This window comes from Delphinus delphis, chromosome 14, assembly GCF_949987515.2.
Source record: "Delphinus delphis chromosome 14, mDelDel1.2, whole genome shotgun sequence".
NCBI classification, from domain to species: domain Eukaryota; kingdom Metazoa; phylum Chordata; class Mammalia; order Artiodactyla; family Delphinidae; genus Delphinus; species Delphinus delphis.
The window spans coordinates 9,532,700-9,557,928 of record NC_082696.1 but is presented as its reverse complement, the minus strand read 5'-3'; the positions used below and the strand labels follow the sequence as shown (position 1 = coordinate 9,557,928).

Genomic DNA, 25,229 nt, shown 5'->3' with positions numbered 1-25,229 from the left:
TTAGTTTTCTTAGAAATAATTACTCTTTTTTCACACTCTTGTTTCATTGGCTTATGTAATAATTCAGTTGCTTGGCTACAGCAGTTAAGTACAGCTGCAACTGGTGGGATCAGAACTGCCCCTGTATATTAGGGAGTAGCCTGCTAAGTGCAAGAGTTCATTCAGCATGACACATGTTTTATACAGAGCACAGAGCGTGTCAGTAAACCTGGCACATGGGTTGTGTGGAATACAGGCTGCATGATACTCTCCTATTAATAAGTCAGATTGTTGATATTTGTGGCTGGTTACCTGGGATTGCTTAGGTTAGAGTATGGTTCTCATGGACCCATCTGGCTTTGAGGAGAATTGATGGTGGGTGATGAATTCAGTATTTGTTCCTTACTATTTTAACTTGGTCAGCTGCCTTTAGTAAATCAGTGTCCTAGTGCCACATCACGATTTAAACAATTATCAGAAGTACTTTTGTAACATTTTCAGTGAATATGGATATTAGACAATTATCTAAAAAATAACAAAATGTAGTTTACTGAAGTAATGTGCCAGTTTCTGTTTTACAAAAGAAAATGGTATCATAACTCTTTAAATTTAGAGGATCTTACAAGAATGGAGAACTTACAAGTTACAGTTTCTTTGTTAATCTTTCCTTCTACCCTAGAAGTAGGGAAGACTTAATCCTTCGGAACCAATATATTCTGCTGGTGGTAATGGGACATGATCTTTCTCTGCATTTCAATTTAGCCGATGTTCAGTGCTTATTATAATTTGCAACTGAAGTAACTAGGTTTACCATAGAGGCTGTAAAAGAAGTAAAGACAAACGTAGCTTCTATTCTTGAGGCCCTCGTGGTTTTAGTATTTTAAAAAACAAGTGTACGTACTCAATGGGAAAATAAAAGATATTGGCCAAATCATTTAAGGCTCAGAATACCCTCTCCCTGGCTTTCTCGGATCTGTGCCTCCCTGCCGACACCTCCTGCCCTGCCCACAGCTGAGTTCTCTGCCCGCTGTGCTTCTGTTCTACCTGTGCGTCCTCCGTCTCACACTGCTGCTGTTGTAACTGTTGCTCTTTCTGACTAGCCTTTGAGGGCAGTGGCTCTTCCTTGTTTGTTTTCATATCCTCATGGAGTGATTGGTAGTGGATATTCAGTAGATGATTTTTTGAGTAAGAGCTGGGAGCCTGCAGGGTGTACTGGAAAGGACAGTGCTGGGTTGCAGTCCCAGCTCTGCTATTATCTGGCTCTGTGACCGTAAGCAAATTAACCATTCCGGGCTATGGTTCCTCATCTGTAATTATGCCAGAGCCTATCTTATCCCTTGCAGGGATATTGAACTTTTTATGACTTGCAGGATAGTCCCAATGTGAAGAATTGTCCTCCCCTTGCCCCAGTGCTAACTGCACCACTGTGGAGAAACACTGGCTTCAGCTAATCAGGCCTAGATCAGTCCCTAGAGCTAGACATAGGGTTACCTTACCTGACTCACAAGAGGGAGGGATGAAAACCTGAACAAAAGGGGTTTTTTTTGTTTTGTTTTGTTTTATTGCGGTACGCGGGCCTCTCACCGTTGTGGCCTCTGCCGTTGCGGAGCACAGGGCTCCGGACGCACAGGCCCAGCGGCCGTGGCTCACGGGCCCAGCCGCTCCGCAGCATGTGTGATCTTCCCAGACCGGGGCACGAACCCGCGTCCCCTGTATCGGCAGGCGGACTCTCAACCACTGCGCCACCAGGGAAGCCCAAAAGGGGGTTTTTTAACCCCCCAGTGAAGAGGGAAGCGGAGGGCGTGAATGTTGCGAGCATTCCACCGTGCTGATTCCAGCGGCGTCTTACTGGGTGAGAGAAGAGAGTGGACTGGCACGGGTTTGGTGTTGCAGAGTGGGAGCCAGGGTTAGCCTTTTAGAGTGGAGTTAGATTATGGAGGATGGTGAATGCCAGGTAAATGGATCTGAACTTGATCCTAGGGAACAGGAAATCATTGGGACTTCTTGATACGTGACGTGATGCCAGTTTTATCGAGAGAGCCTCTGGCAGCGGTGGGCAGGATTGACTGGCCGAGAGGAAAGACTGTGGCAGGAAGATCAGTTAAGGGGCGGATCCGACCTACTCCAGGGTAACTGACATCACAGAAGGCGCAGAGCAGAGTGCTGGGTTAAAACTCCATTTCTCCCATTTGTCGGGCGTTCTACCTCAAGACAGGTTACTTGATGTATGTAATTGGTATGAGCTGCTGTTTCTCCCGCAGAACTGAGTGATACCACCATTGAGGGTTGCTTTGAAAATTAAGGAAGGACATATGTGAAGTACCTCCTGCCTCGAAACAGTTAGTCCCACCTCACCTTTCTCATCTGCCTGGTTTTCTCTTTTTGTAGTGTTTTTTAGGTTGCAGGAAGGACCACCTAGAAAGAGAAAAGAGGATGCTAGCAAAAACCTGGTTGGAGGTACATTTCCTGTGTCATAGAAGGTGTCTGGTTAGAAGGTTTCTGGCTTCTCCATTTTCGCATGTGATGACTCCCTCGTTCTGCATTTTTCCCGTCTCTTGGTCGCTGATTAGTCTAAATCTCTTCATTTGACTAAGTATGATTCAGTCTTCCATTTTTTGGTGTGATAAACACTGTCAGCTCTTCAAATTACATTGTATCTCCCTAACTTAATTCTCCTTGGCAGTCTTACTTTGCTGTATCTTTAACTTTACACTTGTGATCCCATGAAAACCAGCTGTAGTTCTGTGGTGAGTTATATATTAGCTGTATGAATTTAGAAGAGAAATTGCCCTGAAGAGGAACCACTGATGAAAATAAATCATAGTTAAGAGTACTGGCCTTCATCCAAGTGTCAGTTAAAAGCAGACACCCATGTTCCTCCTGTAACCCAGTTGTATGTGTGTTGATGTAGATGACTTTAAGAGGAAACATCATTTTGAGGAGTTTAATTTTAAAGATATGTACACTTCACTTAAGTATAGTAGTGTCCTTTAAATAGATTAAGATAGTTAATTTACATTCTTTAAATAGGCCCAAAGGGACTTGCAGGTTGTCCTGTCATTTTTCATGTGTGAAAGGTGAGACCTAGAACTAGAAAATAAGTATCCAGTGTCTTCTGTCTTATCCAATAATACATGGTTAGGACGGAGACTCTGAGTCATTAAGAAAAGTCATTAAGAAAAGACTTTTCTTAATGAATTATACTTTTAATCTTTTTGAAACCAGGAAAATGTATCACACTTATAAAAGAAGCACCACGAGGCATACAGTCTTCAGGAGTTTTCTAACTTAAAAATTTTTTCTAAATTTTATCCATTTTGATTATTGAACTTTTAGGACAGAGATGGCAAGCAGAAGCTGCTAGGAGGACATTGCTGGGAGGGACTGAGGCCCTGTACAGACAGTGCTGATAGATTAGTCATTTTTACCAAGGGCCCAGGGAGAAGGAGGGAAGCCTACATAATACTACACGGCTTCTGCTCTGGTTTTAGTAGTGCTTAATTCCTATAACTCTTTTTCAGTATATTTTATTCATAGTTTATATAAATTATATACTTTTTTTCCTCCTGAATGCTAGTTTATTTACATAGACACAGCAGAGCAGCCTTGCTAAAAACAAAGCGTTAATTTTTAAAACTCTTTGTAAATGTACCTTTGTATTATTTGACCTCTGATTTGTATTTTTACCCTTGGCTTTGCATGGTGCTTCCTCAGGGCCTTTGCACTTGCTGCTCCTCCCATCGTACCTGGCCTTGCATCCTCCCACGGTCCCTGTTCTTCACCAGCTGGCACCCTCATTCGTAGGTCTCAGGTCACATGACGCCTCCTCAAGGAGACCTTCCCCAGCAACCTCATTTAAAGTAACCTCCGCCAGCCCGTTACTCTATCACATCACCTGACTAAGCTCTTTACCAGCACCTGCCACCACCTGCAAATACCTTGTGTGTTGAGTGGCTGTCTCCTCCTCCTAAAACAAACACTTCTGAGGGAAGGTAGGCGCCTTTAGGCTTTTCACCACTGTGTCCACCTAGGACGGAGCCCGGTGGTAGTAACTGCCTGTTACATACCTGTTGACAAAATGAATGCGTACCTGCCCCCTAGGTTCGGTCTGGTATCCGGCCATCAGCTTTAGCGACCACAGAGCATCCCAGGAGAGTGCAGACTCTAAACATGGCCTCTGATGGCTTTAAGCAGAAAAACCTAGGATGCTGGAGGGGAATTCTTCCCCAAAGTCATGGTAGAGATTTAAGAAAAGTATAATTAAGAAACGTTCAGGATAAGCATTGGCATTTTGCAAAACAGAGTTTAGTTTATAAACTTAAGAGATGTATGATTGTCTGTTAAATGGTTTTTGGTTCTTAAGCTGGGGCGGTAAACCTAGACTAAATGAAGTTTTTCATCCCAAGAAAACTATGATTTCTATAATCTCAAAACTGAAATAGTGAGATGAGATTTATTTGGAAATGTTAACTTGAACATTAACTTGAACATCAGACACCTAGTAGGTAGCAGATACCATACTATGTGGTAAATGGATTAGTAATTCATTCATTTAACAAATATGCATTTGAGTGATTGCTGTGTCAGGCACTGTGCTGAACACTATAGAGAAGGAACTTACAGTTTAGTAGAGAATGCACCACAGGTAAACAAGCAAAAATAACACCATGTAAATACAATCATGGGGAAGTACGACGTAGGCCCAAAGGCAGACTGTAGGAGAGATCCACAGCAGATGTCGGAGGTCACAGAATGTTTCCCACAAGTGAAATCTAAGTGAATTAAGGGGCATGAAACATGAGTAGGATTTGATCAGGTGAAGAAAGAGGGAAGATATGTACAGGTCTGGGATTCATCAGTGTAAAGATGGCAAGTGGAAGTTGTCAGGGTGAATATCATGCAGGAAGAGTGTGTCCAGTAAGAAGAGCACAGGATCCTGGGGAGCATAAACTTTTATAGGGTGGCCTGTCTCCAAAAAGAAGCCTGAGAAAGGAGAGAAGGCAGAAAACCAGAAGAGGTCACGTGTGGCGAAACAAAGGGAAGAGTGTTTCAACAAGAAGTGGATGGCGGTGTCCTTTGCAGCCAGGAGGTGGAGTGAGCTGAGGGCCACGTAGGTCCACTGGGTTGGCCCCCACAGGAGGGTTGCTAGTGGCCTCGACAGAGCCATTCCAGCAGGGTAACGCGGGCGAAGCTCAGCTACTGTGGGGTGAAGAGTGAGTAGCAGATGAGGTCGACACAGTGAATGCAGACAGCGCTTCTTAACATTGAAATTTCTTTTGAATGGATAAAGAAGATGTGGTACATACATACAATGGAATACTACTCAGCCGTGAAAAAGAAAGAATGCCAATTACAGCAGCATGGATGGTCGGGATAGAGTTGATCATACTAAGTGAAGTCAGTCAGGAAGAGAAAGACAAAGACCATATGCTATCACTTATATGTGGAATCTAAAATAAGACACAAATGAACTTATCTACAAAACAGAAACAGACTCACAGAGAGAACAGACTTGCAGTTGCCAAGGGGGTGGAGGGGTAGGAGAGGGATGGATTGGGAGTTTGGGGTTAGCAGATGCAAACTATTACATATAGGATGGATAAACGACAAGGTCCTACTGTAGAGCACAGGGAACTATATCCAATATCCTGTGATAAGCCATAATGGAAAAGAATATTAAAAAATTATATATATGTATAACTGAATCATGTATAACTGAATTTTTCTGTACAGCAGAAATTAACATTGTAAATCAACTATATGTCAATAAAAAATAAAATAAATTGAAGTAATAAAAAAAATTCAAATTTCTTAGAGATGTTAAGAGAAGGCATTGGTCAAAGGAATATTTGGGGTTGAGGTAGGAATTTTTTCTTTTTAAAGATGTGATGGACATGAGTGGTTTAAATGCTAATGGGAAGGAAAGAGCAGAGAAGTTTAAAATCATGGAGTAGTTAGAAAGTGTGTCTGGCTGAGAGCCTCCCAGTATACAGTGTAGGGTGTGGTTATCTTTGTAGTTTGCTGAGGGGGTTTTCTCCTGGCCTCTCTCTTTTCTTTCTCTTTTTTTTTGTTTTGTTTTTGTTTTGGCCACACTGAAGCTTGCGGGATCTTAGTTCCCCGACCAGGGATTGGACCCTCGCCCTCAGCAGTGAGAGCTTGGAGTCCTAACCACTGGACCGCTAGGGAAGTTCCTATTTTGTCTTTTGAAGTTAGAGCCAAGGTCATGTGCTTACATGTAACTCCCAAAAGCGCCCTAAAGCAACAGATTTAAAGTGGTTTTACAATGTGAAGCTCATCACATCTGCTCTGTTTGCTTGGCGTCTATATTTAAAGTATTTTACTTTGCTTAAGGCTTCTGGCAGAGCACTTTTGAGATCATATCTTTGTTTCTTTGACTTTTCAACCCGTATTACTGCTAGCTGCTGGTGGCTGTGAATGTGTTTGGGTGTACCATCAGCCACAGAAGGCTAATTCCGTAGAAGGAAGCCAGTGCAGTTAGCGTACCATTATTATTCTTTTTCCACAATTGTATTATTTATTTGTATGGACCTTTAAAAATTATGGTAAAATATATATAACATAAACTTACTATTTTACAGGCAATCATAAATCTCTTGAATTTATAAACTAAACTCTGTTTTGCGAAATGCTAATGTTATCCCAGATATTTCTTAATTACACTCGTGGAGGTTGTCCTACCTGCTCCTTCTGGTGGTTCTTCCTTGGGCAGTTTATTTGCTGCATGTGCTGATCAGGTCTCAGTTGGAGACTCTGAGGGAGGGTCCCTCTGCAGATCTCCAGAACAGTGTCTGTGCAGCTCTTTCCTCTCCCACACTCCTACCTTGTGAGCGCTCACCTCTTGGGCCTCCCCTCACTCCCATCTTTGCGTCCGCAGTGCCGAGGTTGACAGCCTTTGCCTGGGTTTCCCTTCCCTGAGCTTCCGGAAAGCTGTGGCAGTTCTTGGGCTCGCCTGGTTTTCCCCCATCTCTCAGGGATCGCTGTCCTGTGCTGCCTGTTGTCCATTGCCTGAAAACTGTTGTTTCATAGATTTTGCTCAGTGTTTGAGGCATTTGAAGCTGGAGAGGATATCCAATGCCTGGTGTACCATTTTTTTCTGACATTGAAGTTTTGCCCACTATCTATTATGAAATTTTTGTCTACTTCCTGAAGTGTATATATTTTGTTAACTGGACCCAGAAAAAGGCCAACTTATCTTCAGAAAAAAAGGGCTCCAGTGTCCTTCTTCCATCTTCACTGCTCACCCTTTCCTGTCTCTCGTGTGGGGTAGTTTTGTAGTGACACCTACCTGCCTGCTTCTTCCGCGCACATCCAGGGTCAACTGTGCAGGCGTTCGGACATCCTGGATCTTGGTTCTACTATTAGGCATGTGTTTGATGCCGTCACCCTGCCAGCTGGTGGTTCAGTCCTGGTGGAAAGTCTGCGTCCACTTCCTTCTGCTGCCCCATCTTGTATCCTAATGTGAGCTAGAGCCCCAACAATAGTACTGCCATCTGTTCTCGCCTTTCATTCCTTTACTTTTAAGTCTTCTATCTCCTTATACTTAAAGTGCATTTCTCACAGATAACATATAGGCAGGGTCTTGTTTTTTATCAAGTTGACAATCTCTCTTTTAATTCGAGCGTTCAGACTACGTTTAATAGAACTGTTGATTTGATTTTGTTCAAGTGTACCCTCTTGCTGTTTGTTTTTTATTTATTTGCCCCATTTATTCTTTGTTCCTTTTTTTTCTTGCCTTCTTTTAGATTAGTTAATAGTATTCCTTTTTGTCGTCACCATTGGCTTACACATACATGTTTCTTCCCTCCCTCTCTCCCTCTCTCCCTCCCTCCCTCTCTCCCTCTCTCCCTCCCTCCCTCTCTCCCTCTCTCCCTCCCTCTCTCTCTCCCTCCCTCCCTCCCTCCCCCCTCCCTCCCTCCCTCCCTCTCTCTCTCCCTCCTTCCCTCCCTCCCTGTCTCCCTCCCTCCCTCCCTCTCTCCCTCCCTCCCTCCCTTCCTTCCTTCCTATGAGTGCCCTGAGGTTCATCGAATGAACTGGTTATCTTAACACATTCTGACTTCAAATAACATTACAGCACTTTGCATATAAGAACTCTGTAACAGTATATATCTCTTTCCTGTCCTTTGTGCTGTTTTTTTGTTGTGCATTTTATTTCTCAGTATTATAAACCCCACAATACACTGTTGTTATTCTTGTTTCAAAAGTCAGTTATCCTTTTAAAGTCAGTTATCTTTTAGGGAAATTAAACAACAAGCATTTTTTTTTATATGGCCCACGTACTTTCATTTCTGATGCTCTTCTTTCTTTCGTGTAGATTCAGGTTTTTATCTAGTATAATTTTCCTTCTGGTTAAAGAGCTTCCTTTAACATTTCTGGTAGTGTCCGTTTGCTGGTGACAGATTCTCTCAGCTTCTGTTTGTCTGAAAATGTCTTTCTGTCACCTTTAGTTTTGAAGGATGTTTTTGATGGATGTAGAATTCTAGGTTGATATCTTTGCTGTTTTTCACCACTTTAAAGGTGGATTTCGTCTGTATTGTTTCTGATGAGAAGTCTGCAGTCATTCTTTGTTCATGTAGCCAGCTCCCGCCCCCACCTTTGGCTGTTTTTAAGATATTTCTCTTTATCGCTGATGTTCTGCAATTTCATTAGATCTCCTTGCGTAGTTTTTTGTTGGGTTTTGTGGGATTTATTCAGCTTCTTGGGTCTGTGGGTTGTGTTCTCATGAAACTGAAAACGTTCTGCCATCGTACTTCTTCCTTCTGTTCTGCCTCCCCACCCCTCTGGCATCGCAGTTGCATGTATGTTAGACGGCTTTCTGTTGTCTCACAGGCCACTGCCCAGGTTTTTATCCTCTTTTCTTTCTGCTAATAGTTTCAACTGCTGTTCAAGTTCACTGATCATTTCTTATGGAGTATCTAATCATCTTTTAAGCCCATCCAGTAAAATTCTTTCATTTGAGAAACTGTAGTTTACAGTTCTGGTCATTCCATTTGGTTCTTTTTTATAACATGCATTTTTCTCCTTATTATGATCATGTGTTCCTTTAAGTCCCTGAATATATTTATCATAGTTATTCTGAAGTGTCTGCTGATTTTCTTAACGTCTGTCATTTCTTGGTTTGTTTCTATTGACTGATGTTTTTGTCCTGCGTTACATTTTTCTCTTTATTGGCTTGTCTATTAATTTCTTGTTGATACTAGACATTGTGTTGGCATGTTGCTGAGTGTCTGGATTTTGCTGTCTCCCTTTAAAGGGTGTTAAAGTGTGTTTTGGTAGGCAATTAAGTTACCTTGGAATCAGTTCGATTCTTTCAAGGCTTACGTTTAAGTTTTGTTAGGATGGGTCCCGAGTAGCCTTACCCTGAGGTACATTTCGCCCTACCCCAGCCTGAATGGGGTCTCTGCCTTGAGTGCTTTGGGTGTATTCAGTGGAATTTCCCCACTCTGGCCAGTCAGAGCTCTAGTGTCTTGCAGTTCTGCCTGACCTCTGAGAATTTTTTCAGCCTGCGGCTCCCCTGGAGTTGTTCTTTGCTTAGCCTTAAAGCAGTTTGTCCAACTGTGTGCAGTTCAGTATCTATCAGCAGACTCAAGGAGACCTTTGTGCAGGTGTCTAGAGCTTTTTCTCTGAGTAGCTCCTTTCTGGTAGTTTGTCCTCAGGTTTCAGCTGCCTTAGCCTCCTGGAATTCTGGTCTCTGTCTCTTCCACTTAGCAGGACCTATGCTTTCTGCTTGGAGTTCCCTGCTCCTCCCAGCATGTGTGTCAGAGAGGGCCACCAAGCAGAAAGCTGGAGCCTTCATGGGGCTCATCTCATGCTTCCCTTCTCTCAGCATTCCCTCTCCCGTGCGGCCCTTTTGCCCAGTATCTGGAACCTGTTATTTTGTGTATTTTTCCCAGTTTCCTAGAGGTTTTTGTCTGTATGAGGTAACCGAGCAAGTCTAATACCAGTTACCCCATTGTGGCTTTTGCTCTTTGATTTTAATTAGTTGTTTTCTTTGTTGTTTTGGCTGTGCTGTGAGGCTTGTGGGATCTTAGCTCCCTGACCAGGGCTTGAGCCTGGGCCCTTGGCAGTGAAAGCATGGAGTCCTAACCACTGGACCGCCAGGGAGTTCTCGTGATTAGTTGCTTTCACTACTAGATTTTGATATATCACTTATTCATTTTATGTTCTAGTTTTTCTCTTCTCTTTTGATTTTAGTTGGTCTGTACTATAGCCTTTTTAACCCCTCCTTTTAATAGTTTTATCCTAAAAGGCCCTCGGTTGATTCAGGTTACACAAGGAAAATGATGAAGGTCTAGGGCACAAGTTTATTTTTTTGCCATTTTGCATATGTTCAGTGTTTCACAGTTTATCCACAGGGTCTCCAGATAGCAGTAAAGACTGCACTGTAGCGTGGATCCCCTTCCTGTGCTTTCCCCGGCACACAAGCGAGCTTTCTGAGACTCGGTATTGTTTGAAAAATATGGATTTAGGGGAAATTTCAGTCCACGTAAGGCATTTGAAGCACTGAGTATAATAGAATATTTTGATAGATTCCTTTGTGGGGACTTATTTCTCTTAACTTTTATGAGATAGTGTATTTTTTTCTAAATGGGATTGTTGGAATATTCAGTACAAAGTAATCAGTGTAGTAAAGGGCTAAGTAGTACTTGCTGGTGATCACTAGCATAAGAGAAAGGAGACTAATAGCTAAAGCAGGAATTTGTTTTATGGGACAGTTTAGTCTTTCAACCTAATGAGGAAAATAAGTAAGGTACTTTGTGCCATTTTGGAAACTATGCTGAGTTTGTATTAAAGAGTTGGATGAAAATGTTAAAAATCTGGGCTTCCCTGGTGGCGCAGTGGTTGAGAGTCTGCCTGCCGATGCAGGGGACACGGGTTCGTGCCCCGGTCCGGGAAGATCCCACATGTCGCGGAGCGGCTGGGCCCGTGAGCCATGGCCACTGAGCCTGCGCGTCCGGAGCCTGTGCTGCGCAATGGGAGAGGCCACAACAGTGAGAGGCCCGCGTACCGCAAAAAAAAAAAAAAAAGTTTAAAATCTTTAACATACGGTCTCCGGCTATTGATTTTTGTTTGTGGCCTTAAAGTGCAGAAAATGAAGTTTTGTCATTCTTTGTTTTTCAAGTCATGGTATGTTTCAGGTACCCTTTTTTAAGTGAGCAGAATACATTTGGGACAAGTTCATTCACAATTTCTCAGAAAAAAAATCCCCTTGGGATTTTAGATGAAACAGCATTATATTTATAGACAGACATCTTTATGGTGTTTTACCTTTGTTCTCAGGAACACGGTGTGATTTATTGATAAGATTTTCTTTACTAAGGTTCTTCATGCTTTTGGTTATCGCTTCTGCTTTGTATTTTTTTATTGTGGTTGCTCTTGGGAATAACCCCCAATTATTTATATATTTATATATATGTTTTTTAAAATCAAGTTATTATTTAGAGAGAAACTATTGATTTTTGCCACTTTATTTTAAAATTGGTCTCCTGATTGAATTTCATTATTCTAATATTTTTTCAAATGCTCGGGGTTGAGGGATTCCTCGTAGACCACCGTCAGCATTGCTGGATCACCCCTACCTTCATACACAAATTACACATGGGGGGGGTGCTGTTTCTGGTTGACCCCCCTCAGGTGGGTCTGGTTCTCATATAATCTGGTGCAATAACAGACTCCAGAACCACCTTTTGTGGGAAAAAGTAACCTGACACTCAGCTCTTTCCTTTGAGCTTTCAGGCCAGTTCTAGAATCCATGGTGGGCTGGAAAGAAGACACAGGCAACAATTTTTAGCACATGCAGAATGTATATATAATGTTCAAAAAAGCCAAAGGTCATGATAGCTAACATTAATTGAGCCCTTTGTGTCACAAGGCACATGCTGTTGGCCTCATCATATTCTTGAGGAATCTGAGACAGAGACTTGAAGAAATTGAGCCAAGTTTACAAGGCTGGTAAAACGGTACAGTGGGGAGTTGAACCTGCGTGGTCTGGCTCCAGAGCCAGCTCATAATCGCTGTGTTGCCAATAATTACATTTCATCCCCCTTTTGGGGGAGAAATGAAAAACATTGTCAACACACAGTGCTGGGCGGCAGTGGTGGCAGGGACAGACACAGTTCCTGGGAATGTTTATGTTTCCTACCTGTTGTCTCTGAGGTTTGGGATTTGAGGTACTGTTTGCTGTTAAACTTTTACCTTTTTTTCTACAATGCACATGTCATTTTATAATCAGGAAATCAGGAAAAACAGGAAAAGCTATTTTAATTTGGAGTGGGGGTGAGGTTATTTTCTTAACCACAGCTAAGTAGGTTTTCCTGTGCTTTGCCCTGGAGGTTGAGTAGTAGATTGGTAACCTTGCAGCTGTGATAAAGAACAAGGTAGGGGACTTCCTTGGTGGCGCAGTGGTTAAGAATCCACCTGCCAGTGCAGGGGACACGGGTTCGATCCCTAGTTCGGGAAGATCCCACATGCCGTGGAGCAGCTAAGCCCGCGTGCCACAAGTACTGAGCCTGCACTCTAGAGCCCGTGAGCCACAACTGCTGAGCCCTCGTGCCACAACTGCTGAAGCCCATGCGCCTAGAGCCCGTGCTCCGCAACAAGTCATCACAATGAGAAGCCTGTGCACTGCAACAAAGAGTAGCCCCCGCTTGCCGCAACTAGAGAAAGCCCACGCGCAGCAACGAAGACCCAATGCAGCCAAAGAATAAATTAAAACAAAAAAAAAGAACAAGGTAGATGTGCTGATATGAAGAATCCTAAGATTGAATAAAACATGAAATGTAGAGGTGAACGTGAAATATAGAGGCTTACGTGTACTATAGAGGCTTACGTGTACTGTGGTTCTGATGGGTTGTGTGTGTGTGTGTGTGCGCAAATGCACATGTCAAATGCAGAACATTTTGAAGGATACTTTCAAATCTATTAGCACTTGTGCTCTTTGGGGAGAAGAGGAATATTTTCTGACTTTTCCTTTTTTAACTTCATTATATTTTTTTATTGTTGTTAAAGTGCCTGTGAGTGGGTGTGAGTGTGTATCTATATATAGTGAAATAACAGTACTCAGAATGAGAACTCCAGAAATGTGTAGATTTTAATACAGATTCGGATTGCCTTTTTTTTTTTTTTTTTTTTTTTGTGGTACGCGGGCCTCTCACTGTTGTGGCCTCTCCCGTTGCGGAGCACAGGCTCCGGATGCGCAGGCCCAGCGGCCATGGCTCACGGGCCCAGCCGCTCCACGGCATGTGGGATCCTCCCAGACCGGGGCACGAACCCGTGTCCCCTGCATTGGCAGGCGGACTCTCAACCACTGCGCCACCAGGGGAGCCCTCGAATTGCCTTTTTTTGAGTTAAACTCTGGAGCATTTTGTGTTCTGTTGTAACTGGGGAAACATTCTCAAATAGAGTGTGGTATTTTCAACAAGATTATGAGCTTCCTGGGTAAAGATACAAGGCAGTGCTTTTAATTATTTTTTGACTAAACAATAAGTTCATGTTAAGAAAACACACACACTTAAAAAGGTATTGATATGAAAAGGGTAACACTGAAAATTCCTCTCCTGTTCCTCCCTTCCCTCAGCCGGCTGTCTTCTCAGAGGCAGTGTGATCAATTTCTTCTATATCCTTACAGAGATATCCTATACATACACAAGCAGGTACATTTTCTTCCTTTTTTTTTTTTAACACAATGGTTATACCTTGCTTTATTTTCTCACTTAATATATGTACATTAGAGATGATTCCACATGTGAAAAATAAGCAAACCCTTCTTTTTTGTTGGAGTACATGGTATTCCATTCCATGGAGGTGCCCTACTTGACTAACCAGTCCCTACCTTTCAGGCTGGGCCTGGTCCTTTGCTCTTGTAAACAGTGCTGCAGTGAATAACCTTTTGCAAATGGGTGTTTCTAGAGGAGGAATTCCTGGAGGTAGAGTCTCTGAGGAAGAGAGTTTGCATGTTTGTGATTTTGATAGGCGTTACCAGGCTGCCTCTCACTGCCATCAGCACTACGTAAGAATTCCTGTTTCCCTGCACCTGCACCCTCACCCACGCAGTGTTGAGATCAGAGTTTTGGTTTTTTGCCAATTGATAGATGGGAAATATTTGTTTTATAAGAGAGGTTTTACATTTTTAAGAGCCTTTTATTTCTCACTGATTTGTAGTTACCCTTCATAGAGTAGGAGAACCAACCTTTAGTCTGTGATAAAAACTGTAAATATTTTTCCTGGTTTGTCATTTGTTTTTTATCTTGTTCACAATGGCTCTTGCCGGGCAAGGCAGGTATGTGTTATTTTGGGAGAAGAGGAGTTTCTCCATCTCTCTCTTTTAAGGACTTCAGGATTTTGTTCTGTACTTAAAGTCCTCCTCCACTGCAAGATTATTTTAAAAACTCACTTAAGATTTCCTTTGGTTCTTTTTATAGTTTCCTTAAAATCCTTTTTATTATGGAGAAAGTCAAACATACTCAAAAGTAGAATAGTATAATGAAGCCTCTGTACCCATCCCCCAGCTTTGGCAACTGTTGACTCACCTGGTTTTGTCTAGACCCCATCAGCTTCCTTTGCTCTTGCATTACGTTTGAAGAAATGCCAGATACTTTATCACTCCATCTGTAAATATTTTAATGGGTATCTCTAAAGATGGGAAGTCCTTTAAAAATATAACCACAATACTATTTTGATACTTGAAAATTGACTACTTTAAAATATCTCAGAGCCCTTAAGTGTTCAAATTTTCAATTGTCTCAAATATTATCGTCTTTTTTGCATTTTGTTGGACTTAGAATCCAAATAAGGTGGGGAGGGACAAACTAGGAATTTAGGATCAACAGATACACAACACCGCATATAAAATAAACAACAGGACCCACTGTATAACATAAGGAACTATATTTAATATCTTGTAATAACCTATAATGGAAAATAATATGAAAAAGAATCTCTCTATATAACTGAATCACTTTGCTGTACACCTGAAACATTGTAAATCAACTGTATTGCAATTTTAAAAATGAAAAAACGAGTACGATGAAGAGAAATAGATTTAAAAAAATAAGAATCCAAATGAGGTATATATAGCAGTCATAATCAATTGTCTAAGCCTCTCAATTTATAAGTTCCCTCACTTCCCTTCCTCTTTGCCCCCATACCTGGGCTTGTTTTTGTCTTTGAGATTTGTTTGTTAGAGAAAATGGGTTCTGTGATTTCCTACGTCTGGATTTTCTTACTGCATCCTCATTGCAGAGTGTAATATATTCCTTTGTATGTCTTGTAAATTGGTACTAGGATCTAGAGGGTCAATAAGATTCGAATTCTTTTTTCAAGTATGTGACTGGCATTGTATTCCATCAGAAGGCAAGTAGTGTCTGGTTGTCTTTTGGATGCACTGTGCTTAGATGCATTAAATTATTAAGGATTGAAAAACAATGTTCTAATTCTATTATTCCTTTTTCATTTATTTCATTTATTAACTGTCCTTCAGGATCATCCTTGCTTTTGCATTGCACTAAATAATAACCTTGTACACACGTGCACAGGTGCAGCTAGAGAATGGATTCGCAAAATGCGACTTCTGGATCTAAGGGTAAATGTATCTTGAAAACTCTGTTGAAGTAGAATTTCTCACTTATAAGATGAGCAGAAATGCAAAAGTTGGGTAATTGATTCTGTTTGTGAGACTGCGGAGAACCATTACATTCATATATATTGCTGGCAGAGGTTTAAATGGTACAGTCCCCAGTGGAGGGAACTGTGGCTGCATCTACCAAATTAATTTGTCTTCCTTTATGTGTGGAATTGAGCATTTTTTTCACACATAAATGGTGTAAGGGCCATTTATATTTTTCTATGAGCTGTGTATTCCTCTGCCCATTTTTTCTGATGGGTTGCTGAGCTTTTTCTTGAGTTCTAGATGCTTTTTAAGATTAAAACTTTGCGATAGGAATTGCAAAGATTCTTCTGTAGTTCATGTTTTATATATTTAGTGATTTTTGGTGAAAGTGATGGTATGTGTGATATGGCCAGTTTGATGCCACCACATCAAATAACTAATGCTTTCTTCTGATTATTCTTCTATAAAACACATAAAGAAGCTTTGATCTGGGTGAGTTTGGGTAGAAAGTTTCTTAAAATCATCCCAACCTCCAGCTGCTCGATTACAACATGGCCTCAGTTCGGAGGATTCCCTTGGTCCAAGTATTCCCAGAATCGTTGTGCATGAGTGGAATAGAGGCTGGGAGGAGTAACATGGAAGTGGATGGTACAATTTGATTGGTTTATTGTAAGTATTCAGGATTTCTTCCCCCTTGCGATTGTATAATTGCCCTTTGTTACACACAGATTTAAGATTATTCTAAATGTTTCTTGGAAATATATTCCTACACTCAATGAATTTCTGTTTACATTTCTGTTTGCCTTGGAAGTTTCTCAAGCTACTTGTCTGGTTGACCAGTTAGAACATTCCTCTAAGTGCATCATATTTCAGGATGACAGATACAAACCCATTTTAGGAAAAACATTTTTAAAAGAACATATCGATTTTACTGGTAGTTTATTCTTGAAATTTTTACATAAGAAAATTAATTTTCAGCCATTCTCGATGGGTGCTACCAGTTCTTTCTTAGAAAATTCTTCTACTGGGAAAAGATCGTTTACTAGAACAACTGTTAAAATAAAACCTTCGTAGAACTCAATCATCTTCACTCTAATCCTGAATAGTTTATCAAGCACATTGCTTGTAAACATTTAAGGAAACAAACCAAGTTTATTTCCTTACTTGGAAATTTTAAGAGCAACATGCCCAAAACATAATTAATTGATCCATGTCTCCTTGGAAAGAGCTTTTTTATCATGTGCGGCTGTCTTGGACCTCAGCCGTGCCATATTTTAACAGTTTACTGATGGCACAGGTAAAACTATGGAAAGCATGCTTATCAGGCTTTCTAATGTCTCAGCAGAAAAGGATAAGGGATAATTGGATGGTGGTTTAGGAATTCAGAAAACTCTTAATAGGTTGGAGCAATGGGCTGAATCTAACAAGATGAAATTTTACGGGGATAATTTAAGATTCTTTATTTGATTCAAAATAACAAGGGAACAAGCACAGGCCAGGATTTAGCAACGGCTGTTGAAATCACAGATTGATAGAAACTGAAGAGCATTTACGCCTTAACCACTTATAAAAAAGACAAATACATCTACATACATCAGTGGTATAATAATGCTCTCAGGGTCTGTTAGAGTGAGTTCTGTTTCTTCTGATGATCTTGTGGATTAGGTAGAGACAAGGTATAGGAAGTCATTAAATATGTAAATTTTATATAAAGTGTCAAGAGTATCTTTAAGTAAAACAAGCTTGCCATTTAAAAAGATAAATTAATTTTATAGAAATATCACCTACATGCAAAACTTCAGTTCTCAAGGGTGTCAGATTAATAAGGGATCCTTCAGTCCCCGAATTTCTGAAGGTTTACATATTTTACTCATTTTTTTGATTGAGTGTCTCTGCTTTAAAGATGGGAGAGCTGCATCGCTGAAGGTTTACTGCTTTTTCCCAAGATTTAATTGTGATTTATGTGAAAGAAGCAGATGTGTAAGAATGGGAGCTTGTCTTCTAACCCCCATATGAAATTTTTTTGCTGCCAGTTTTTTTGCTATTTGGAACTGTTTAATTCTCTATTATTGTACATTTTAGGTTTTATTCTGCAAAATAGGAAATACAGCAATGAACTTATGTACAGTGTTTTTTTATTTAGGATGTTTTCTTAAAAAATTCTTTGGTTTGGGATTATTGGTTTGTATCAACTTGGACTCTCTAGATTGCAACTGACAGTCTGAACACATAAGCACAAAAGGAGATGCACTCGTTACTGTGAGTGAACCGTCCACAAGGGGAGAAATGGCTTTGGGCTTGTCCTTCAGGTGCTCTCATCAGGATACTGCTTCTCTTCCTCATTCCATTCTGCATTCCCCCCCACTTCATTCTTCAGACTTGTAGCCGCCGGCAACATTTTCAGAGAAAAAGACCCACTCTCCCAGCATCCCTGTCGCATTCTGATTTTCCCTGTTTGGCTTATATGCTCACCAGTCATTTGGAGCCAGGCAGGAAGTTTCCAAAAGGAAGGGATGTGGAGCAAAGTAACAGATGTTTAAAGCATGGGTCCGAAAGAATGAGGTATGTTCAGGATGATGGGTTCTGCACACATCAGACAGGTGTGTGTGGCATACTTAGAATTCTGGAACGCTTAGCGCCTGGAACACTTAGATTAAAGCTGTGAATCCACTGTTTATCTTACTATATCTAGATAAAATAACTTATATATAGGATTGCTATCTACCAGCCATTCGCTTCCTCTGTAATACTTTTTGAAATCACTGTTTGAAGAGATTAATTGTGGTTGACGGTATGTATTCAGTATACGGTATGAAGTTATCTACTGTGTGGAAATTTAGCTCTTGAATATACTTGGAGTCATTTTTTAATGTACAGCTAACATTGGAAAAGGCGGTGTAGAAAAATGACCTTTTCTTTCAAAGACCACATCAGAAAATAGTTGGGCAGATTGGCAGTTGAGGTCGAGGTCAGCATCTTTATCTGTGTGGGTCCTGTAGTGGCGGTGAAGGCAGGAAGGTGAGGAAACCTGGAAGCCAAGGAGGGACAGGAGAGAGAAGGAGTGGATAATAGGAGGGTGCCGGAGGTTTCCAGTCTGGCCTAAACTTTGTAAGAAGAGTTACTCTTATAGGCTGAATGGCCTTTTTTTTTCCTTCCTGTTGACATTCACGCTCATTTGGGGACGTGCTTTTTTTTTTTTTTTTTTTTTTCCCCCGGTACGCGGGCCTCTCACTGCTGTGGCCTCTCCCGTTGCGGAGCACAGGCTCCGGACGCGCAGGCTCAGCGGCCATGGCTCACAGGCCCAGCCCCTCCGGGGCATGTGGGATCTTCCCAGACCGGGACACAAACCCGTGTCCCCTGCATCGGCAGGCGGACTGTCAACCACTGCGCCGCCAGGGAAGCCCTTAAATCTTTTTGTTCTCCAAAGTTAGTCTCAGTTATAATTCTTAAGAAGCATCTCTAGGTTAAAAAAAAAAGTCCTAAACCAACGTGTTAAATAAACCTATAGTGTTTATAGACATTTTCCACGGGTAAATGTTCAGTAATACTTAAATGTGTAAGGGAGTTTCCATTTTTTAATTTTTGGCTTGTTTCACATTCTGTTTCACCAAGTTGTAACTTTAGTAAAAAGAGGCTTTAGTTTTCTCTATCTGCGGGTTAGTTGGGTTTAACCCGATCAAAAAAGTTGTTAACCAGGATTCTTAAGGAACAGGAACAAAAAGCGGGTTCCTCATCTGGCTCTCCTCAGCTTGCCAGGCCCCGCCCCTCCCCGGGAAGCTCGCTGTCCAGGGGGGTGAGTCCTGGCCTGGGGACCCCTGTCTCCCTCCTCAGGCGTTTATCTCCTATCTGCCCTCATTGCACGAGGGATTGAGGTGGGTGTGGCATGTTTTAAAAAAATAGTCCCCAACGTGGCAAGCAGAACTCTTAGCTACTTTTGCAGCTGTGTGATGAACATACCTCGGCTTGGTGTCGTTGTCCTTTGTAGTGACCTAAGGAAAACTGGAATGCTTCCAGAATTCTCACTGTCCCTGAGCCTGGCTTTCAGTCCCCCTTCCCAGCCTCCCAGCCTATAGCAGTAAAGGATCTAATGCTATTTCTTTCTTTCTTTGTTTTTTTGCGGTACGCGGGCCTCTCACTGTTGTGGCCTCTCCCGTTGCGGAGCACAGGCTCCGGACGCGCAGGCTCAGCAGCCATGGCTCACGGGCCCAGCCGCTCCGCGGCATGTGGGATCTTCCCAGACCGGGGCACGAACCCGTGTCCCCTGCATCAGCAGGCGGACTCTCAACCACTGCGCCACCACGGAATCCCTGATGCTATTTCTTGACTGACAGACTGTACACTACCATTTGTTTCCTTCCAACATTTTATTATGAAAAATTTCAAGCATGTAGAAAAGTTGAACTCATTTTCCATTGGGCACTGTAAATCCACTATCTTGTAGATTCTATAAATAACATTTTACTTACTGTACCTGCTTTATCACATATTCCTCCATCAGTTCATCTTATTATTTTTGATGTATTTCAAAATAAATTAGTATTGGGGATTTTTTCCCCCTAATCTTTTATCACAGGAGGTGAATCCTTGATTCCTGTTATAAGGATTTCAGACTCATTAAGCAGGTGTGGAGAAAGAGCCCTGGCCAGCAAAAGGGCCAGCACAGTTCTTGCCATATGGTTGGTGTGCAGCAAATACTTGTTAAAGGAATGCAGTTCCATTAGACTAGTTTGTCTAGCCCTGTAGGCAGACTTCATTTTGCCTCATAGGACAATTACTTTTAAAACAAACCATGTTAGCTAGGTTCATGTGGCCTCCAATTTATAAGGTGGACTTGCTTCTATAAGATAGTCCATGAAAGACAGTTATTTAGAATTTGAAATGGATTAAATATATGTAATATATTTATTATATATCATAAAAGTATATGTAAAGTATTTGTATTTTTACAACAGTGGTTGTCTCTCTTGGAATACGTGCCTGGCAGTTATTCCAAGGAACCCACATCTCTGGGTTGGTGCCTCAAGGATCCGCTTCAGGAAGACCCTGAAAGGGCAACCCCACCTCACATCAACCAGAACAGCTTCCCTTTAGTCTGTTTTCTATGAAATTCAGATTCCATTGCAAGGAGAAGTGTGAAAATCACAGCTGCTCAGGTTACCCGACCACTATACCAGAGCCCTAGGTAAGTCGTCGTATAGTAGGAAGTATTCTGGTAGAAGAGTATGGATGTATCTTGCTGCCCACATCTTACATTTCTGCGTTTAGCTGGCCAGGGATGCTGCACTCTCAAAATTTATCCTAGATAAAGAACAGTGAGAGTTTTCATAGCAAGGGATTAATCTGAAGATGATGAATCTGATGTGGGTACATATTTATGTGTCCGTGGAGATCCCTCAGGCCCTGAGATTGCGTGTTCCCAGAATGAACAGTATCTGTATTTCTACTTCTTACCTCCTAAAAGAAAGGCCATGCTCTTTTCCCCTTGATGAAATGGGTTTATTTTCAGTACTTTGGGGGCCGATGTCTAAATGCAGTGTGGGCAGCTACCAGAAACCTTCCCTGTTTCCAGAGCAGAGCAGGGCTCTCACCATTGGTTTCATTCTTCCTCACAGATAGGGCTGATGAATCATTTTGGTACCATGTCTTCCTTTCTTGCAAAACAACTGCAGTCACGGTCATGATGTGTTGTTCACACCAGCACACTTACAAAGTGAACGGTATAGGTGGTTCTTTTTTGACTGTTACGTTTACATTTGTAACTTCCTCTTTTCTTCTCTACTTCCAATAGGCTCGGGTTATGTATGATTTTGCTGCTGAACCTGGAAATAATGAACTGACAGTTAATGAAGGAGAAATCATCACAATTACAAATCCGGTAAGAGAACTGTTAGGTTTAAATCGGTCCCTTAAGGACTTATTTTTAAGATTTTATTTTTTTAACAGGTTGATCATTCAGACCCACATGAATTTCTTTCCTGTTGCTTGTGAAGTATTGATATTGAAGTAATAATCTATTACATAAACACTGAGAACAATTAAGACCCCCTAAAAAAAGCTGGATGGGGCTCCATCAGGCAGAACTGGAGCGACATCCGGGACAGATCCCAGCTGGACACAGGTATAGGGATCAGAAAGTGACCAGTGTTGGTTAGCAGCCTCAGCTACCATTTATTCATGGCCTGTGAGCCAAGTGTTTGGCTAAGTACTATGCATATATTTTTTGATGTATTTTCTCTGTGAACTGTGTGAGGTAGGTATTTTTAATCTCTTTTTACAAATGAGGGTAATGAGCCTTAGAGAGGTTAAGTAACTCGACCAAGACCCTTCTGCTTGTAAGTGGCAAAACGGGATTCAAAACCACATCCACTGGCCTGTAAGCCCTGCTTTTTCTTCTCTGCAGGGGTCACTGCAAGTAAACAAGCGTCCCAGGAATATAGGTATATATACGCCAGTGGGAGATGGGCTGAGAAAACAGGCTCTTAGAGCCAAACCAGACAGGACCTGAAGCCAGGCTACAGCCTTGGATTTCATTTGGGAAGCAGTGGATTCACTTAAGGGTTTTGCTTGGTTTTATTGTTGATATTGTTGTAGGGAGGTGACATGATGAGACCTGCACTTCAAGGAAGTTAATCTAGCGGAGGTGTATTGAATGAATTGGTGTGGCTGGAGCCTAGGATCATGACCTTGGGTAGTAGCGATAGGAGTAGAAAGAAGATGGATGCAGGAGGCTCTGGAGAGTCAGACCAGGAGGACTTGGTGCCTCATTAGATACTATTGGTGAGAAATAGTCGGGGATCCCCCTGAGGTTTTTGGCCTTCACACCCAAGAGAATGGTGCAAATGAATTTATTAAAGTACGTAAGTCAGGAAGAAGAGCTTATTTTTTAAATGTTGAGTTTAAAGACTAATAAATAATCAACCCTGTCCTATAGCTTTGCATCAGTTTAGAAATAGAATTGCAGAGCTAGAGCTGAGGGCTGGAGATAGGCTGGCTCCCTGGACATCTTTGAGCAAGCATGTCAAGAAAGGTACCAGGAAGGCCAAGGAGACTCTGGAAGAGGAAGGAAGAGATGCACCTGTTCCACCAGGTGGGAGGGAGTGGGGACTATGGCAGCACAGAGACCAAGGAAGGAGAATAAGGAATGACCAAGAGGATGGCGGTTTCTTAATGTCGATAGTATTTTTTTAGACCTATTTTGTATGTTTTAGATTAAAAAAAAAATTACTGGTTATAAAAAGTATATGTAGTTTTATATAATATGCCAGGTATATATAAGTAAATAGGTTCTATTTTTAATCATAGAAGAGATTAAAGATTCTTTTATCTACTATTGATTTTTTTTTTTAAATGAAGAAGCATGCTTCATTTCTTGGTAAAATAGTATTTAAGTTGCTGTTGTGGTCAAGAAATGGACAAAGTTGTGGCTTAAAATGACTTTTAAAAAGAATATGTCATCTAGATTCAGGTAGGTATTAACTAATTAGGGTATGATTCATGAATTTGAGATAACCCTTACTATTTTAAGAGGAAAAAGTAGGACTTTGCTGAAGTAACGTTGAAAACTGGGAATCCTGTTATAGAGTATGTTATTACTGATATTTAGTTTATTAATATTACTTATCCAGGAGAGCTAAGGGAGTATGGACCAGTTAGTTTTCCTAAACAACAGGCAATCCCAGAGCTTAGCGGCTTAAACAGATAATCGATGGCTGTTGCTCGGGAATCCACAAGTCAGCGGGTGGTTCTCCTCACCTGGGCTCGCCCGTGGGTCTGCAGTCACCCAGTGCAGGGCGGGGGCAGAGTACTCCAACATGGCCTCATCTGTTTGGCATTTCTCCTGCTGGGGGTTAGCTGGCAACGGGGAGATTGGGCCTTGTCTCTGTCATCATCTGGCAACTCAAATTTATCCTCATAGTAGCTCTTTGGGAAAGAAGAGCGAGCTGAAGTGTACAAAGCTTCTAGATGCCAGCTCTGAACTCACCCCGTATTATCTCCACCTCATTCTGTTGGCCAAAGAGGTCACAAAGGACAGCCCAGATTCTAGAAGTAGGGGTGTGCATTCTACCTCTACCCCTTTGCTTTCTACCTCTCGACAGTCAGAGCTGCAAACCATTTTTGTGATCTACCACAGACCAGTACATAGAAAGGAACTACAAAATGATGGCATTCTATTAATAGACTGTTTTTCAATTTTTGATCGGTTGTTGAAGTTTGAGTTTTCTTTTTAGATTATATCATTTTCTGATGTAAAGAGAAGGCTTAAGAATTTAAAAATTTGAACAACGTTAGCTCTGCAGGAATGAAAAGGTTAATATTAATTACTTTTTTTAAAAAAATAAATTTATTTATTTTTGGCTGCGTTGGGTCTTTGTTGCTGCATGTGGGCCCCCTCTAGTTGCAGCGAGCGGGGGCCACTCCTCACTGGGGTGTGCAGGCTTCTCATTGTGCTGGCCTCTCTTGTTTTGGAGCACGGACTCCAGTCGCATGGGCTTCAGTAGTTGTGGCACATGGGCTCTATGGCGCAGGCTCAGTAGCTGTGGCGCATGGGCCTAGTTGCTCCGCGGCATGTGGGATCCCCCCGGGCCAGGGCTCGAACCCATGTCCCCTACATTGGCAGGCGGATTCCTAACCACTGCGCCACCAGGGAAGTCCCTACTTTTTTATGTATAACAATTCCCAGAGCAAAATATCTGCAGGAGGGCTTCCCTGGTGGCACAGTGGTTGAGAGTCCGCCTGCCGATGCAGGAGACATGGGTTCGTGCCCCGGTCCGGGAAGATCCCACGTGCCGCGGAGCGGCTGGGCCCGTGAGCCATGGCCGCTGAGCCTGCGCGTCCAGAGCCTGCGCTCGCAATGGGAGAGGCCGCAACAGTGAGAGGCCCAAAAAAAAAAAAAAGAAACTGCAGGAAATTCCAACTATAATCTTTTTTTTTTTTTTTAACCTTTTTGAGGATGTTGGTGGAGGATGGCTGGAAGGAAGAAACAGCAAAGGAGAACGAGGGCTTGTTCCCACAGACTACGTTGAGGTAAGAGCTTACTGTCATTTATTAATTAAATCTGGTCGTTGTCATATATCTTTTTATGAATTATCAACTTAAAGGACAGGACTGGAAGATAATGAAAAAATTCCATTGTAAGAGTAATACATGCTGATTATATAAAATGTAGAAAATACATTGAAGTAGAACCAAGAAGAAATATTACCTATAGACTTAGGCTCCAAAGAGTGACTTCAGATATTTAGATTAAGTTCCTTCCAAGGATAGCGACTTTTAATTATTCTGAATAAAAGTCTCTATTTTTCCCTTTGCTAATATCGTGTAGCAGCTGCTGCCTACAATACTGTTTACTGTAGAATTGATTCACAAAGTTTAAGTAGCAGACTGTTTGAAGTAGCTTTCCTCTCCCTGTGCTAATTTAGGACATCTCTCTCAGTTCCTTCTCCCACTCCCAAGGACGAAGGGCCTTGGATGGGCTGCTGTGAGCTATTGCCTGGTTTAAGCTCTGTTGTGATAGATGCCAAGGATAGTGCACAGCCCCTGAATGAGCCCTCCCTGCCTGGGACACACCCACTCAGCTGACAAACCCTCTCTGAGTCAGCCTCCTGGCACCCCCTGCTGGTTGTCC

The 25,229-nt window shown here is 41.9% G+C and overlaps 1 protein-coding gene across 3 annotated transcripts in view; it reads left to right on the top strand.

Annotated features, from left to right (window-relative positions):
* Positions 1–25,229, top strand: part of SNX9 (sorting nexin 9) — a 92,049-nt gene that overhangs the window by 17,268 nt on the left and 49,552 nt on the right. For 2 of the 3 annotated variants that reach the window (XR_009521892.1, XM_060029714.1), the window contains exons 2-3: positions 21,393–21,479; positions 24,554–24,628. Coding sequence is in view for 2 of the 3 variants with exons in the window: in XM_060029714.1 (XP_059885697.1) it covers positions 21,393–21,479; positions 24,554–24,628 (162 nt within the window). In the remaining variant the exon portion in view is untranslated. Of the gene's footprint in view, positions 1–20,556; positions 20,787–21,392; positions 21,480–24,553; positions 24,629–25,229 lie in introns of all 3 variants that reach the window. The other variant, XM_060029715.2, reaches the window with a different exon arrangement.